The following is a 16,883-nucleotide window of genomic DNA, read 5'->3' as shown; positions in this document are numbered from 1 at the left end:
TTATTTTTTCCAAAGCTATTACAACTGAATCCAGTTTATTCAAGAAAAAGGTATTTGCAGTTTTAGCAACACAGAAATTGTCCATCATTTAGGAAATATGAATCTGTCTGACATGAGAACCAAAGTCTTGATTTTAGTAGCCTTGAGATAAGGTTTTTCTGGCAAGGTGCTTAAAGGACAAACATGTGTTTCAGGGCCTGGCACGCCCTTCTAATAAGTGATTGATGAGAAACTGCTTTCCCTCTTATACTTTCTGTAAAACCTCCCCATCCCTCGATTCTCTTTTTGAGCTTGAGTGCTAATCAAAAACAGTATACGAAAATGAGGAGGTTGATGAGCTACTGAAAAATCCCAGACCTGGATCGACAAGCTGTTCCCTTCATAAATAGCAGCAGTAAAGGCACTTCTTTATTCTGCTGGGAGCTCAGTCATCTCTTAGAACTATAGTCCGTTCCATCTGGCTACCCTCTGGAAGGACAATGATCTTTTAGCTTAAGCCACACTATAATGGGGAACTGTAATTAACTGTTCTACACAGTATCACAAAAGGTCAGAATCAGAAAGGATGAAAAGCCCTGTCTTCATATTGCAGATGGCACAACATTTGCATTTCTAAACACTATTCAACACATGTACAGTAGATCTCTACTCAGTAAATGCCTAAAGAATGCAGGTATGTACACAGTTAAAACAGAAGTAGGCAAACTCCTAAGGCTGTCTAGTGCTGTGCATTTGGGGGAAAGTGGGAGAGCAAGCAGTGTGGGAAATGCAATGCAGCATAGTAATGTAGAAAGACTGGTATTTTTTTGTTGATTTGTTTTTCTACTCAGTTCCCTATTACAGTCTTCTTAGCTGTTAAACAGAAGCATCTGAGTCATAATCTATGCACAAACTACATGATCATTAGTGTCTCAGCAAATGCTACATGTAGCCTGAACCACACATCAGCACTGCATTTACACATGAACCTTCATAACCAGAAGAGCCTGACTATAGGTGCTACAGAGCAGGTAGTTGTAGGATATTTTCAGTTTATAACAGAGTTGAGTTCACCTGTAACCTCTTGAGACAAATAATATTTGTCTGTGACCATCAGATTGTACAATTAATGCAAATTTTTCAGATTTACTTCACTCAAGAAAGGAACTTTCTTCTAAATTAGTCACCCTGTTCCCAAAATGTAAATAATTTATCTTTTTACACCATTCCATCAGTATTCTTATTCACCTTACACAAGTAGGACAGACAGTTATTTCTGTCTTTATGCAAAAGATCTTGGAGCTAAGAGAAATTTCAGAACCCTTTCATGCTGTTGGATATTTTCAACCCCTACTCCTGTGACTCTGAGGAAGAAAACTTTTTGATTGTACAATATGGTGACCAGCACAAGAATCACTGTCAGAACAAGTCCCAGAGGTACAGAGGAGATACCAAACAACAGCAGCCTAAGAGCAAACACTTACCCAGTCACTAGCGTTCAAGTCTGTTTACCACATCTCGGACTGTGGCTATGAGGTTCTCGTTCTCCTGTGGATTAGCCATAATAATACTGTGCAGCCTATTCATGTAGGAATCAATAGTTTCCATTGTGGGTGTTTCCCCGCTACCTAGAGTTAACACAGTAAAATAAGCCACAGAATATTTAGATGACAGCAATTCCAAAGAGTTAAGACTATGCTAAAGGCAATTTGTGCCAACATGCAAACTGCTATAAGAGGTGATTTGCCATGCACCACCTCTTGTGACAGATTCTGTAAAACAATGTTCTCCTAACTCCACAAAGTGAGTAGTTCCAAGAATATCAGGACTAATGAAGTGTGGGTTTCCTGGATTCGGGTCCCATAGTTGACTATAACAAACTCTTTCAGCTGGGCATTCATAGTATCTAAATGGCAAGACAAATGCAGCTTTTCTTTTCATCAGGGAACTTGCAGGTCCTGTCTTTCCTATTTAGAAACATTTTCACAAAACAAGTGGAGAGCAAGGATTTAATAGGTGTCTCTTTTTATTAGGAAGAGTAAAAGTAATAAGGAAAAAAATGCCATGTTGAAATAAAGCCGTGACACTAAACCTTACCCTGCACGCATTTGAAGATTTCATTACCTAATACAACAAAAGCTCAGAAACAGCCAAGATCACAGAGCTACAACAGCAGGCCACATGTTGGAAATTCACAACATCGCATATTAGAAGTTAAATTTAACATGTCAGACGATCATAAGGAAAAAAGAGCCTTACCTGGTAGCGGGACTCCAGCAAAGCTGGTTGTGAGTGCTTGGCGCAAAGTCTCTAAATGCTGTTGCAGCACTGTGTTGCGGCTCCGCTCTTGTATCACATCCACCTCCAATTTCTCCACTGCAGTACGCATACTCTCAACATGTTTCTGCAGAGCAGCATTTCTCTCCTCAAACTCCATGTTGGATTTACGCAGCTGCCGCAGCTCAGCTTCACGTGCTGTGAATATCAACCCATTCCCATGTAGTCAAAAAAATATAAAAACACCGTATCTGTGGTTGGTGGGCAATGAAGCAGAATGTTCTAGAGTGCTCAACTGATTATTACAAACAGTTTTGGTTTATAGATGAAAAAGCATCATATCATGGAGCACTGACAGTGCCTAGAGTAGTACTTAGACAATTTCTAGAGAAATAGACAAATTAAAAGATATTCAAAGCATCAGAATGGAAGTGAACAGGGGAACTGATTAGGAAGGAAGCCCAAAAGACTGATTTCAAATGCATTCCATATGACATAGCTTAGCATAGCTTACAGAAAGACATTTCTATTGATCATCAGAAAAAGTATCTGAATCTGAAGTCTGTTCAGTCAAGAAAGTCTCCAAGAAATGTGGTAAAAAAAATCCTAAACTCTAGGGACATGCAGCTATGAAAAACAAACAGAATAACAGAAAATATATCAATGGAATCTTTCCGGGGGAAAAAAAAAAATAATGCTAGCTAGCCTGAATCATCATCATGCTATATCTTAGGTATTTCTTAATACTGCAAAACAGCAGACCCTTCTTGGACTGGCTGGAATAACAGGCATTAAACATCAGAAACATTCTCCAAAAAGGATAGTTTTGGAAGACAAAGCCAGGAAAAACTGCTGTTGCAACTGCTGTGTTTGTACAGAGGTAAGGTAATATTGGAAACACTGATCAGCTATACCCAACTTGGGCTGAGATGGGTGAGTGCAAGGACTCTTCAGCTGGATAGAACCTGCCAAAAACTTTGGAAAAGCAGAGAGGGGGCCCTGCAAAAGTTTAACTTACCTTTACTATGATTCAGAAACTCTTCTGTGAAAATTGGAATATCAAAAACAGATCTCTCCTTAGTATCTGCTTCTTTCTACAAAAGAAAGAGTAATACATAGCTTAATAGTGCTTTTTTTCAGGGATTTCTGAAATTGTTTTGATCAAGAAAACAGAAAGAGAAGGGAGACCAAAACACTGAGATAAAGAGCTGGGTGGATGGAAGATACTTCCAGCTCCTACCAGGAGAGGTCAAAGGGTAGGTGTCCCAGCTTTTAAAGATACAGGTTTAATAAAGACCAAACATGATTATCAAGAAATATCATACAACATACTAAAATATACCCTTTCACCCTAATGACATTACATATCAGAATAATTCAGTTTTAAAACTATCTGAATTCATTTATATTTTCCACTGGAAAGCATTTCACCATCAACTGACACATTCTGAAATAGTCTACACAGGACTATCAACAAACAGGCAATAAAGTGAGCAAAACACACAGTAAGTTTCATGGTTCATTCTCTTTCACTACAACAGCCAGGAGAAAGAACAGCTAAAGAAAAAATAAGCAACTTTTCCACAGTGTACTAGTTCCACATGCTTGTTCCAAACTGGGAGACACATGCATTTTGGCTCCAAAAAAGATGGGAGCTGCACAATGTTTCAAGCAAGTCACATCTTTGAAAGATTTAGATGCATGCTGCCACTATTTGAAAAGAAAGTATATAGACACAATTTGTAAGAGTCTATCAGGAAAACCTGTTTATAGAATATCTTGGAAGGATAAAGGTGAATATGTCTAGGCATATTTTGCTGTTAGAAAGCAGTCATTCACCCTGGCTATGGCAGGTATGCATTAATGGCGTCAAGGAACTGGACTGTTGTCTCCTGCATACTGCAAAACTGAACACTGCCACATTTTTTCCACTTTAAGACACAAAATAAGTTTCTCATCTTATGATAAGCCCTGTAGTCAAGGGTTTCCTGTCAACTTTCAGATCTCTTCACCTAATTGCTGATAATGTTGGTAAATTCAACAATGTGAACTTAAGGCTATTAAAATCTAAGACAGCATTGCAGGTGCAGATTTGACGCCACTTTATGGTTTGTGACAATAATAGGCTTTCTTTAAAAAAACTTTTTCAATCAGAAAATGCTCTATAACTTAGTCAAAAAACCTAGAAAACTTAATTTGACTTAAAGAGAAAAACCTACCATAATATATTTCAATCACCATTCTTGCACATCAAAATCAATGGGAATTAATGCTTGCTTTAAAGCCTTGCATTGCTATTGACAAAGACAATGCGGATTTGGTTTGATAAACTGCAGCAACTACAATCAACCTGTTACTTAATATAGAAACAAATTTAAGCATGACAGAATGTCTGTGGAGAACAAAAGCTTTTCAAACCTCTCAAACACCACGCTTGATAATGTACCACAAACTCATCCTCCAAAATTATGCAGTGTCAAACATGATTTGGTGCCCAGCAGAACACCTAAATGTTTAACCACTGATAAGGAAATTCTGGCAACTGAGCTCAGAGTATCATATTGATGTCTGGCACAAAGGGGCTAGAGGGGCTGAGCTGAATGCCATTTGGCAGTCAGTCAAGATAGACAAGACTAGATGGAACTTCAGATCCTCTGTCGTTACCTGAGGAGACTGTCAATTGGTTATTTTTAAAATAAAAGACAAGCTGAGTTCTATTGTCTTGGTAGAATTACAGCTGGAAAACTGTATTTGCTGAGTGAGAACTCAAAGTTCACTTGGCCCGAATCAACTTAAGATGCACTAGAAACAGATGGTACTAAAGGGAGGGGGAACAAACCTTCCCAGCTCCGAGACGCACAGTAGGGTGTCACTAGGGGTTCATGATTACATGTGCTCTTTGCTGAAGTTTTGATAATTGCTAATATAGGGAAAAAGTCTCAAGAATATGTATTTAGAAATGAGAAGTCACGTACAGAAGTGTGCATAATGCATTCATTTTGCCTCAACACTTCCCAGATGGCTAGGAATTAATTTCACCCCAAAACCTAGGATCTCAACATAAATGTGCACTAAGAAACTCTGGCAGTTATGAAGCTTGGTTAAAACACTTGTGGGACATCCATCTTAGATGTTCTAATTCATGCTTACTATTGTTACCTGTGTGCAAAGAGGTACTGGCTTGGATCATCACTGACTCCTAGAGAACAGATGGTAGAGGAGAGGGTACTGTGAAGAGGAGAGGGTAACCTATCTGCAGCCCTAGGATACAGGTTCTTCAGGTAAAACCAAAAAAGATTAGCTGAAAACTGTTCAGCTTCTGACAGGCAACCAAGAAATTCTACTAAACTGAAGAGTGATAATGAAAACCAGCAGCGCTCTTCCATGAGAGAATACATTACCCAGCACATAAAAGATCCTCTTGACAGGGGATCAGTAGTTAAGCCACGGGTGTTTGCTTAGAATTAAAATCATAAGATTTTGATTACCTCCTATTGAAAAGGCCCAGTCTGTTCAGGTGCATATCATTTTGTCATCCCTCAAATCAAAAGAGAACCAAAATTATTGTTTCTATCATTTGCCTTAAATAAGATTGAGACGCTTCTGGAGTGTCAACAAATAATAGCATTCTCATCTGGTTATTAAAACTGAAGTTGCTCTTTGGAGGTTCCAGAACAAATCAGACGTGAAGTTCTTAGAAACATGGTGCAATATGGTAAAGAGAAAACTGAGATTTGGGGCAGGGTTTAAGCTCATCCTTCCTTGTATGGTCAGGTGCAGACAATGTAAGGAACAGATATAATAAATTTACTACTTCATAAGAAGAAAATTCTCAGAATACATGGTTTTCTTCTTGTATGTTTATACTACAGCAGCCATTTCCCTATCTTCAAAGGTTGCAGACACTGCCAGGCAATGCCAAATCTCCCTGCCATATATGTATAAATCTTTGAAATCTTGCCAGTAAGATGTTACATACCTGACTGCATGAAGCTAGACCTACTCTGAATCCAACAGCTTGAGGAAAGAAGCAATAACAGAACAGTGGAGAACAATTAACAATGGTTTGGTCACTACTGATGACAGTTAATTGTTCCAGTGCATGTTGCTGTATGTCATATTTATGAAACAAGGATTTGGAGGAAGAAAAATGTTCTATTTTGTGCCCACAGATGAGCTCACTGAGACAGTGTCTCTGTGTTTTTCATTGCTGTATCTGCCTATTAAAAGTTTCCTCTCACCTTCCCAAACCTCATCCTTTTGTTATTTTTTTATTATAATTAGTATTTGAATTGTTCATTGCGATACTTTTTGGAAGTCATCTCTCTATATAATATTTAAAATCAGTTCTTCAACACTGATTCACAGAAACTAAATCATGAATGCCTAAATAGAGCAAGGGGAGAAGGAAAAGTTTCTCTGACCTTATATTCTCTCAAGAAGTAATTTAATTACATCATACCTACTAATCACAAACACAATAATAATAGTCAATGTGGATAAGAGAAAGGAACAAGACAACAAAAGCTTTAGTCTTGCTTCCAGTAACAGCTTGAGTATACACTTCTAAGAGCAATCTAAACCTTTGCAGGATCATAATACTTGACTGCCTTGCAGCAAAGATGTGAAAGCGTATCAGGTGATAAGCATGTGGAATTTTATAATATAAAGGTGAAAAATGCTAAGCAAAGATGCCTGCCTAACATGTTGCCAGCTCAACTATGTAATAACTATCTGATGAAGCTTAAACGCCCTACAGGGTATGGAGGACTCCTTTTTAACTGCATTTAATGACATGAGATTTCAGCAACGGTAGCTTGAGTTAGAAGGATGACTAGTAAGACTCTGAATTTGTAGTTTACCACCTGTGTAATTTAAAGGTTACGTGAACCTCACAGTCAATCTAGACCTTGAAGCCTTCAGTAATGTGTTTTGGTACAATTAAAGACAAACTCAGATTCAGTGACTAAAGAATGAGAAATCCTGGGGAGCATGTACTTATAAAGATTAACCTTACTGCAAGTACCTCCTTCAAGAGTTAATAAAAAGGCATATTGAAAACATGCTACCAAAGTATTTTCCTGGAAGTGAAACTTACTTTCCTTGAAGTAGACAAGACCAGTAGTTGCCTCTCGGCAGCACACAGCCTTGTTACTATTGTAACGAACACATTAAAAAGCAACTTGATTGCTTTCCCAAGGCAAAAAACCTCAAAGAGAAAACAGATCTTTCAGAAAGGCCTATTGCTTACAAGTGAAGAGACTGTGGATGAACAAGATTTTTTATTGCTTTTTGTTTGCAATTTATTGGTAGCCGTGAAAGAAGCTCTGTGGCCCTAGGTAATACAACTGCAGAAAGTTTCAGCACTTCAAGGGGAGAGATACTGTAGTCAGTCAGGATGCACAAGATTTGTGGTATGTCTCAACCAAAATACAGGCATCTTATCTTCAGACATTATTATCTTTTCCAATATTTACATATGCAAGGTGGGGGGTGTTGTCAGAAGGAGATTTAAGCCCCAGAGGTCTCCCAATGATTTGGTTACTTCACCCATTTTCTGCTCAAGCAAGTCACAAGGATTCATGTCGCTGCAGGAAATCAGTACCTCAAGACAGCAACCTAAAGGTGCTAACTTGAGGAGTTTATCTAGGTCTCAAGCTATCTGCACATTTTAAGTTGATATCTACTTACCAAATAATAATTAAAATTCTCTGCTTTGAAAAACTGCGAAGTAAAAATTTTACAAGTTGAACCTCTAACACACCAGATACTTAAAGGCTTATACTGACTTGCACCCATTGATTTACTTAAAACATAGATCTGTTTTGTAATGTGGAGCATACCCGACACTCACTCTTTATCTCAGATCATTTGTACCTGCCCAAGACTTGATAAATTTAGTTTTCAACGCACTAATGTGAGCATAAGCGTACTCACTTGGTTCTAACTTTTGACCAAAAACTGCATAGGAAGGGGAAGAATTCATACTCTGAACCTCTGATTAGGGTCTTCATCTGGCATAAACTGTTTTTTATTGACTTCACTAGAAACTTTTATCATCTGAAAATCTACTCACTGATGTACAAGGGTAGAATGAAGAGGTTTACCTCATGATCATGGGCTGGCTGTCTTGCTCCATCTGAAAAAGAAAAAACAAGAAATTCCCCAAAATACACAAAGATTTGAGAAAACAAGTACCAAAGAATTAAAGCAGTTACACAACCATAATTACAGAACAGTTATAGACAGAAAACTTGTGCAGCTTTCCTAATAAGACACATAGAAGCTGTGTCTACCTTTGATGCTTTTAATGCATATAGTCTGATACAATCTAGATAGTTAAATTTACATAAATCTAATCACTTTACACACAGCTGATGCAAATGCCATAGAAAGAACACATTCACTTTTTAACAAGCCTTTAAATCAAAGGCTTTAAAATGAGTGTCAGGCTACATGACTACTTGGGAATCTTCTGTTGTTCTAGCGAGGCACATATATTTGTCCCATTCAATACCTTGTCTGTGTGATTTGCCTTTTTGTCTGTCCTGTGCTTTCCTGCTAAAGACTTTGTAGGCTTCAGTCTTCTGATACTGCTCCAGCTCCCGCATATATCGCTCCTTATCTCTATCTGCTTCATCAAGGTATCGCTGAAACAAAAAAGTCCAAGAGTTTCAGGGAGTTTCCTCCCCTTCAGGAGGAAGGGAAGAAAAACAACTTGTCAGTTGAAGTGCTGATCCATTTCACCTATGCAAACAGGAAAGGAGTGAAGAAACAATGAGAATGTATGTGAGATGCAAAGACATAAGATTTCTGGATAAAATTACTGAATTATGGTGTCCCATTTTCTCTTCTTAATTTTTTTTTATTATTTCAGATCACTATTCTGTTAACTCTTCTTTACTAGACCTGATACTAAGCTACGCAACTCAGCTGAATATTACCTACACATTATAGACCTAGTACTTAAGGCTTGCCTTTCTGTGGCTGGGATTAAATGCCACCAAACAAGAAGGCCTGGCCAGATCATGCTTTAATGTTCAGATCTGTAACAGTGGGGTTCCAATACACTCTTGTTTTCATGCCCCACAGACAAAATGCATTATCATTCTACAACCACACACTTTGCCCATCTGAAAGGTGAACTCATGAACACATCATGGCTATTGGAAAAGAGCAGCATAAAGATAAAAGAGCTTAGGCTATACCAATTTAAGCTATCTGCATTTAGGTTAAATCTTTTTTTTTTTTTTTTTTCTGAAGCTATTTCACACATCTGCATGACCGAATAAGCTTAACTAGAGAATTCTTTAGGGGAACTGATGAACTGAAAACCATTTAAGGAGCAGTTGCAACACTAATGGGATGCTTTCAAGAAAAAAGTTGCCTTCCCAATTTTTTCCCCCAGCTTTAAAAGTCAATGGAAGTATTAAATCAGCGTGAACCTTAGTCACCTGGTGTGTCTTTGATCTTCATTAAGTCATCATGACAATACACGTAACTGTTACAAATTCCATGCATTTGCAACACTTAATGTTCTGGATTGGGGTGCAAATTTGGTGATGGTGGATTTGCATTGCTTTTGGACATTGTATTCTTCTATAAGACATGAATTCTTCTTTTCCATCTCCAGCAATGTGCTGCTGAAAAAGCGCAGTTAAAAACAACACAAGTTCTTCCTCCTTGTGTTTTGGATGGATTGTTCTGAATCAGTGAGTTCTGCTGCATTACCTGTACATAGATGTCCTAGCTTTTCTAGCATGGATCTATGCTTCTCATTAGATATTTCCCCATACAGGGGAATAAAAAGAAGAATGGTTATTAGGATGCTTGCTTTATGACTTTAGTAATGCACTTTTTCTGGGGGAGACTCAGTGTTTGGTCAGTCCAGTCAGGTCAACTGACCTGTCCTTATGCTCACCAAATAGGAAGGGAAGTAGCAAGACTACAGGGCTGAAACAGGGCAAATACAAGACTTTCCCTTCAGCTTTTCTATCAGACAGCCAGTTTGCTAATTGCTGGAGATCAGCCAAAAAAGCAGAATGTCAAACACGCTTTTCCCCTGAATGATGGGACACTAACCCACACAGCAAGAAGTGAATCCACTGCTTGCTTTAGGGAAATGACTTCACAGTTGTTAGCTAACCAAAGCCAAGCTTATTCAGCTTCAACATGAATTTTGGGCTGGTGTACTAAAGATGTGCATTCTGAAGCAGCAGTGGCCTTCACTGCCTTAATAAAAAAGGGCAGGAGACACTGAAGGGAAGGAAGTACTCAGCAGTCTTTTGCTGACTCACTATAGGTTAGAGAATCTCAGCTTTACTCAAAAAAGGACTGATTCCATGGGTATTTAAAAAACAGCACACAATAGAGATTTGACCTCAGTCTCCTTTTTCCTAGGTTAAAAATCTCTCAGACATGGTAAGAATATGTTAAGGGCAGGGGGTAGAGGAGCAGAATGTCTTATTGTGTTCTACCGTTCTCCCTGCAAACAGCAACACCATTCTCACTACAGATGTGTTACCAAATCAACTGCTTTGCCTTGACACACATTTTCCATGATGGTTACAACACTATGCCTATGCACCATTTTATAATATCTCTGTATAATTTGTATTCTACATGCTTAGTAAAAAGTTACAAAGAACTCTTGTTTTTTCATCCAGTCATCATAAAAACTTTTAAGCGTTATTTTGTCCTGAAAGTATTTTCAAAGCCTCAAATGTCCTGTTAAATTCATATAATAGCATCAAATTGCACTGTGATTTAACTACTGCTTTGCTATAATCTCCACTTGGCAGTCAGCGTGAATGGCAAGACACTCATAGCAATAACAAGGTCCACTCCAGAAGGAAGAACCAGACCCAACACTGCCTTGGGCTTCAGTTGTGTATCACAGTGCAGGACGCCACAGTAGTCCCAATTAGAAGACATCACATTCTGACTGAAAAGTGGAAAAAAACCCTTTACCTGAGGTAATGTGTATAGAAACTAGAATACATAGCTCTCACTGTCCCATCCATCATACAGATCTCAACTTTCATGTTAACCATCTCCTTCAGTAACCTGTCCTTTCAGGTCCGCTTGTCTTGCTCTAAGACACCAGATGTTTATATACATTGATGAGTTTGTAAAACAAACATCTGCAAAAATCCTTCAAAGCAGCTCTGACATCCTGCCAAGTGCTCCTCAGTCACAGTGAATAAATGCCTGCCCCATCCTTCCAATGGCTTTGGCCTTGGAAACTGGTAGGTCTCAGCTGTATCTGAGGTAGGTACAGCTGAGTTACATCCAGATGAATCGCATAAGCCATGGGATGTCTCACTAGAGCAACCCCGCTTTTCTGAATTCTTGCACTATCTAGAGGATACAGTTCTCCTTGAGTCACACGTGGATGAGATGCTATGGCCCTACCAAGGTTCATTACTTGAACTCTGGAGGACCTGTGCTTCTTGTTTGAAATATATTCCTAAACAACTTTAATCAAAAGCCTATGTTAACTTCCTCACTACACAACAATATTCCCATTTAACAGTAATCATAATCCAACAAGGAAAAGGGAGTTTAATGGTACCCGTTTCTCCTCAGGAGGCAGTTTACTCCATTCATTGCCCAGCATCCTGGTGATCTCTGGGAAAGGGACTTCAGGCCTCTTCGCTCGAAGCTGCTCCCTACGCTCATTCATGAATCGCACATACCCTGTGAGGGGGGATTTGGGGGCATTGGTGTCCCTAAGGGGTTTCTTCCTCTTTCTCCCTTTGGCCCAGCCTCCTCGTTTAGTTCTTTGCTGCTGCAAAATGAAAATGGAAGAAAATTCAGATTGAAGGAAAAGAATTACCACCTCTGGAAGGAATAAATATTCATGTCTCAAACATTTTCATCAGGAGTATGTTGCTGCAATACATCCTCTCCATGGATGTAAATTTTAAACATTGCTTTAGAGCAATCCTGACTTTTCTCTAAGCAAAGCCAAAGAAGTCTCCCTGTGAAAAGCTGTTTGTAGTATCTCCTGGTCCATAAGGGCAATAAAATAATATTTGCATCAACTTCTGATAGTAAAACCATGAGAATTGATCACCCATGAAATTATCATCCTAGATAATGCAATTGGAAATGTTTTTTTTGTTAGTTGTTCCTTTGCGGTTTGGGGTTTTTTTTAATTATTCTCACCTTTGCATACCCTCCGGTCATTTGCCTCTATATGGAGGGATCTTGTGTATTAGTTAACAACTGTTAATCAGTTATTTTGCCCCTCCCAAATATTTTGCCTTCGTGCGTTATGTGCCCACAATGTGGGTGAAAGGATACTATTCCATAGGCTTTCCTTCCCACTAGTCACCTCCAAAAGAGAGATGAACAAACTCCAAAGGGAACATTGTAAGATTTGCCTGTGGCACATTGTGAGCTCACAGGAATAATGTAATTACCACTCATCCTCTTGGTTTCATACTGCTAATACAGCAATCTCTGGAAAACACTGTTTTCTTGCTATGTACACGCAAGTATTTCAGTACCTCTAATCTCTCCCCAGATCAACATGTTCCTGCTACCATGTTAGTTTTAGTTTCCTTTCTGGAATTTTACTGCTTCCTTAATTAAACAAGGACCTCACAGCTGAAGACAAACTACAAGGAGGAATATCAAATGCATCTATCAAAAAAAACCAAACCCACTTTCTTCTCAAATTTCAGTTCCTTCATGATTTGACCATCAAAAATCAGTACGGGATGGTACACAAGGTACAGTCTAAAGCACTAAGCATAATGCTTTCAAAGACATCAATTACTCCCAGAAGAGTACAACGGTCTCCCTTTCCTGATCACAAGAGAAAATAAGCTGTGGCAGTTGAACATTCAGTTTACAGAAAAAGACTGAATGCAGCACCAGTCTGTGGACCCTGCTAGCTACGCTAGAGACATGCTTGCTGTTCTCTGTACGTTATGACTGCCAGCTTTCCTTGGCTGTCTGTGTGCAGTTGTGCAACAAGAGAAAACTAGAGAGAATCAAAAGATGAAAATGGCAAATGGATGAAAATTTGTGAACCTATCCAAAGAAATCTGAGTAGGTAAGACAAACTATAATGACAAAACTCCATGCTTTTGCTTCATTGAGAAGTCACTATTATTTCATCTCACCTCCTCCTCAGGCTTCTGCTCAGTGTTTTCAGCAGTATTAGAGGACTCATTTTGCAGCTGCTGAACCTGTGACAAATCCTCCACCAAATCTGGGTTATTCACAGACTGTGAAGTTCCACCACTGAATGAACTCTCAGAATGAGCTAATCTGAAAAAGCACATAACAGCAAAAGAAAAAAATCTAATCAACATATTGCTAAATCACCAAATTGCTAAATCACTTCCTCCCTAATCTTCTAAAACATGCAAAAATGTTGCAAATATATTCAGTTCTTACACTAGCAAGAAAAAGATTTTAAAGAGTCATTTCTGAAGGAGTGGCTGATCCATCCAAGCAACTGCTGTAACCACCATACTTACATGGACTTTCAAAGATAGTTTGATTTTTAAAGTGTTATTTTGTTTCATTTTTAGTGAAGCTTTTGATTATACAAACAACTATCAAGCAAGTAAACATTTGGATCAGAAATCAGAAAGCATGAATCTGTGCTTCTTCAAAAATACCATAGGGAATTTGAAATTCATCTTCAACCAATATACACCTTTCTGGATGCATTTAATATATTTCTCCACAAATACACTTAAAGGTCTGTGGTTGTGTATGGTTTGGATTGAGTTTCATTCAACATAATCTCCTGTTGATACATGTGGGTATATCAATCACAAACATGACTAGCTCCCAGCAGGTTCCTGAATGGCCACTATTTAATTTTTCTGCAAGAGCTGGATCAATCAACCTTACTCCAAGAAAGGGAAAGCTGTCTAGAGGGGAAAAAAAAGCAAGCATGCAGAAATATTTCTGAAGGAAGGTAGACAGAGAGGAGCACGTATTTTGGGGCAATAACCCCATGGTCATTCTCACCACTGCACTCAGTGGGAAAATCAATATAAAATTTTAGGACTTATCTCAGATTCTAATCCCTTCTTGAGCCAGACCAAAGATTACTTGCCATTGCTCAGTTATATCCATGAAAATTACTGTAACAGCAGCATATGCTTCAAATCTACTTTGTTCATTTACTTGGATCTACAGCTACTTACATGCATGCCAGATTTTAAATATTTAAAATAACTGTTCGCATTAATGTAGAATACAGCTATAGAAAACTAATATATTTAACAGAATTGTTAGTTGAATGCGTACAGGAAAATCTGTCTTTAAATAGAGAACAGCAGATTTTCATTACTCACTATAATCAGCAATTGTGGCATAATTATTGGTAAAGACACAAGGGCTGAAGAGATCCATGCCTGACTTTCAGATTACCAGATTGAGTTCATATTACTAACAATTAGAGAGGGAGAAAGGAAACAATGCGTACACACTCCTGTAAGTTAATGACATTTGGTATGTGTCAAAAAGAAAATGGAACAATACAGCTTCCTAGAATCACTGTTATGGTTTGAAGAACATTTCAGCTTTCCTATCCGTTAGCCCTTAGCAGGGAAGCTTTCTAAACTACACATACAGGAAAAACTTCAAAGTGATGTAGCCATTTGCAGTGAAAGCTGATGAAAGCTCATTCAATACCTCTTAAACACAAACCTCATTTGAACATGCACCTCATTTAGCACCAGCAAATGAAGTCCCAGATATGTAAATCTAAACTCAGACCTGCTGGAAGTAAATGTGTCCATATTTATTTTTACAGTGCTTTACTTGCCTGCAAAGTCTGAATGTTATTGCTTGGTGTGTTACAAAACAGAAAAAAAACTTCAAGTATCAAAACACAGCAAGAATCCAGTGTATTCCTAATAGACAACTTTTATCATTGTGATTTTGAGAGGCCATTGTTTCAGTCTGTAAAAGCAAAGTCAGTCTGATAAAAGTGAAAGACATCAGTTTCTCAGTGATTTTCCGAGATCAGCAATGAATAGTATATCTTTAATAGAAATAATTCATTTAGCAGGGACCACTACAGCCAACAGATACACCCCCCCTCTCCGCCCTCATTATGCTGTCTAAATCTCTCATAAAGACTAAAATTCTATGGAAGCAAACACTTAAAGACAAGAGATGTTAAAGAAAAGTTTGTGACTATTTGCATCAGTTCAGAAGAGCCCTGGTTTCTCCTAAATAGAGTCCTGCAATGATCTATCAAGGCCAAGGGAGTGTTGTAGGATTTAATTTTGCTGGTTTTATTAGGGTTTTTTTAATTACGTAGAATGCCCTCTTCCTACCGTTTAGAGACAGTATCTATCAGCTGAAGGTTAAAAAGAAGTAGTTGCTTACCCAGTTACATTAATTTCACTACCTTCCTTAGATCCATCTTCATCTGTAGAAAGTGGAGGTAGGTTGGAGCCAGCCACCAAGTTCTCCATACCTCTGGTTAAAGAAAAGAAAGCAAAAAGGGTAAGTTAATGATCTCATTGTTTCCATTCAGCAGCACTTCAGTTTAAACATTACAGCATACCACAATTTTTTTCACCCTGTAAACCAACTGGCCAGTGAGTCATAGCTGGCTGGCCCCAGGACAGATCCCATAGGAAGCTGTGCTTAAGGTCAGAGAAGAAAGATACGAAAAGATGTGTCAGTTCAGAGTTCCCCTTTTAACTGAGCCCTGTATCAATGCCACAGTAATGCTGGAAATCACTGCAGCACTCTATTTTATCCCTTGAGAAAAATTTTGATTCATCATACACAGCACATAGGTATGCAGATCCCACTCTTCCAACACACCTTCCTGTTCAGCCTCAACCATGCACCCTCATCACAGATTTTTGTGTTGACCCCAAAAGAAAATTAAGTCCCCCCTGAAGTTTCAAATTAAGACTGTAGATGATAATTCCTTGTCTGCATTTTCACAATAGACCTATGCACATAGCTGCGTGTTATTGCTAAGAGAACACAGCAATGTTAGCTAGATTGTTTTAAGCTTCAGCTCCCATAGAACAGTTATAGAAGCAAGCAGTTTAAGGCACAATATACTTCTCACTGAATACAGTTTCCAAGTTAGAATTAGTTTCTTTTGTAGCCTGTGATGAGAGATAAGAAATCCAAAGAATAATTAAAATCATTCATCCCTTTCCTTATTAAATACAGAACTGATGTATCATAGGGAAAAAAATCCCAAAGTGAAAAGCCTTAAACACAATCTAGTATTATGAGTTGCAGTTTTGACCCATTTTCAAGGGCCATACTAGTTACCTTTCTCTTCTTTCAGTTTAGAAGTCACTGTTGATGAGCTAGCAGATATTCAGCTTGAATATTGCTATCCCCTTCAGCTAGTGTACTTATGCTTTAAGCTTGGAGGGACTGGCGTCTGCCATAATCTTGTGTTGCTTTCTCCTGGATCGGTATACTTTCCACTCAGCATTGAAATCAAAGTGATCTGAGACACAAAATCCTGCTCCATGTTTTTAATATTGTATGTGTTTTCCCATACCCCACCCCAGTTGCACAGGCAAAGGTTTTCTACAAAAGTAATGACACCATTTCTTACATCTTATATCACTTCCAGATCCCTATAGCAAGTACTACATCCAACAGGG

At 38.4% G+C, this 16,883-nt stretch overlaps 2 protein-coding genes across 4 annotated transcripts in view; one reads left to right on the top strand and one right to left on the bottom strand.

Annotated features, from left to right (window-relative positions):
- Positions 1 to 16,883, top strand: part of TSPAN3 (tetraspanin 3) — a 378,683-nt gene that overhangs the window by 166,427 nt on the left and 195,373 nt on the right. The gene's annotated exons all lie outside the window — the stretch shown is intronic.
- HMG20A (high mobility group 20A) overlaps positions 1 to 16,883 on the bottom strand; it is a 45,550-nt gene that overhangs the window by 5,156 nt on the left and 23,511 nt on the right. For 2 of the 3 annotated variants that reach the window (XM_074917346.1, XM_074917345.1), the window contains exons 3-10: positions 15,625 to 15,717; positions 13,392 to 13,539; positions 11,831 to 12,046; positions 8,774 to 8,906; positions 8,364 to 8,395; positions 3,275 to 3,350; positions 2,239 to 2,454; positions 1,464 to 1,607 (exon numbers count right to left, since the gene is read on the bottom strand). In XM_074917346.1, coding sequence (XP_074773447.1) covers positions 1,471 to 1,607; positions 2,239 to 2,454; positions 3,275 to 3,350; positions 8,364 to 8,395; positions 8,774 to 8,906; positions 11,831 to 12,046; positions 13,392 to 13,539; positions 15,625 to 15,713 — 1,047 coding nt within the window. In that variant the 5' untranslated portion in view covers positions 15,714 to 15,717 and the 3' untranslated portion in view covers positions 1,464 to 1,470. The remainder of the gene's footprint in view (positions 1 to 1,463; positions 1,608 to 2,238; positions 2,455 to 3,274; positions 3,351 to 8,363; positions 8,396 to 8,773; positions 8,907 to 11,830; positions 12,047 to 13,391; positions 13,540 to 15,624; positions 15,718 to 16,883) is intronic. The other variant, XM_074917347.1, reaches the window with a different exon arrangement.

Source organism: Athene noctua, chromosome 13 (genome assembly GCF_965140245.1).
Source record: "Athene noctua chromosome 13, bAthNoc1.hap1.1, whole genome shotgun sequence".
NCBI lineage: Eukaryota > Metazoa > Chordata > Aves > Strigiformes > Strigidae > Athene > Athene noctua.
Note: the sequence above shows the minus strand (reverse complement) of the source record. Positions and strands in the feature narration are given on the sequence as shown.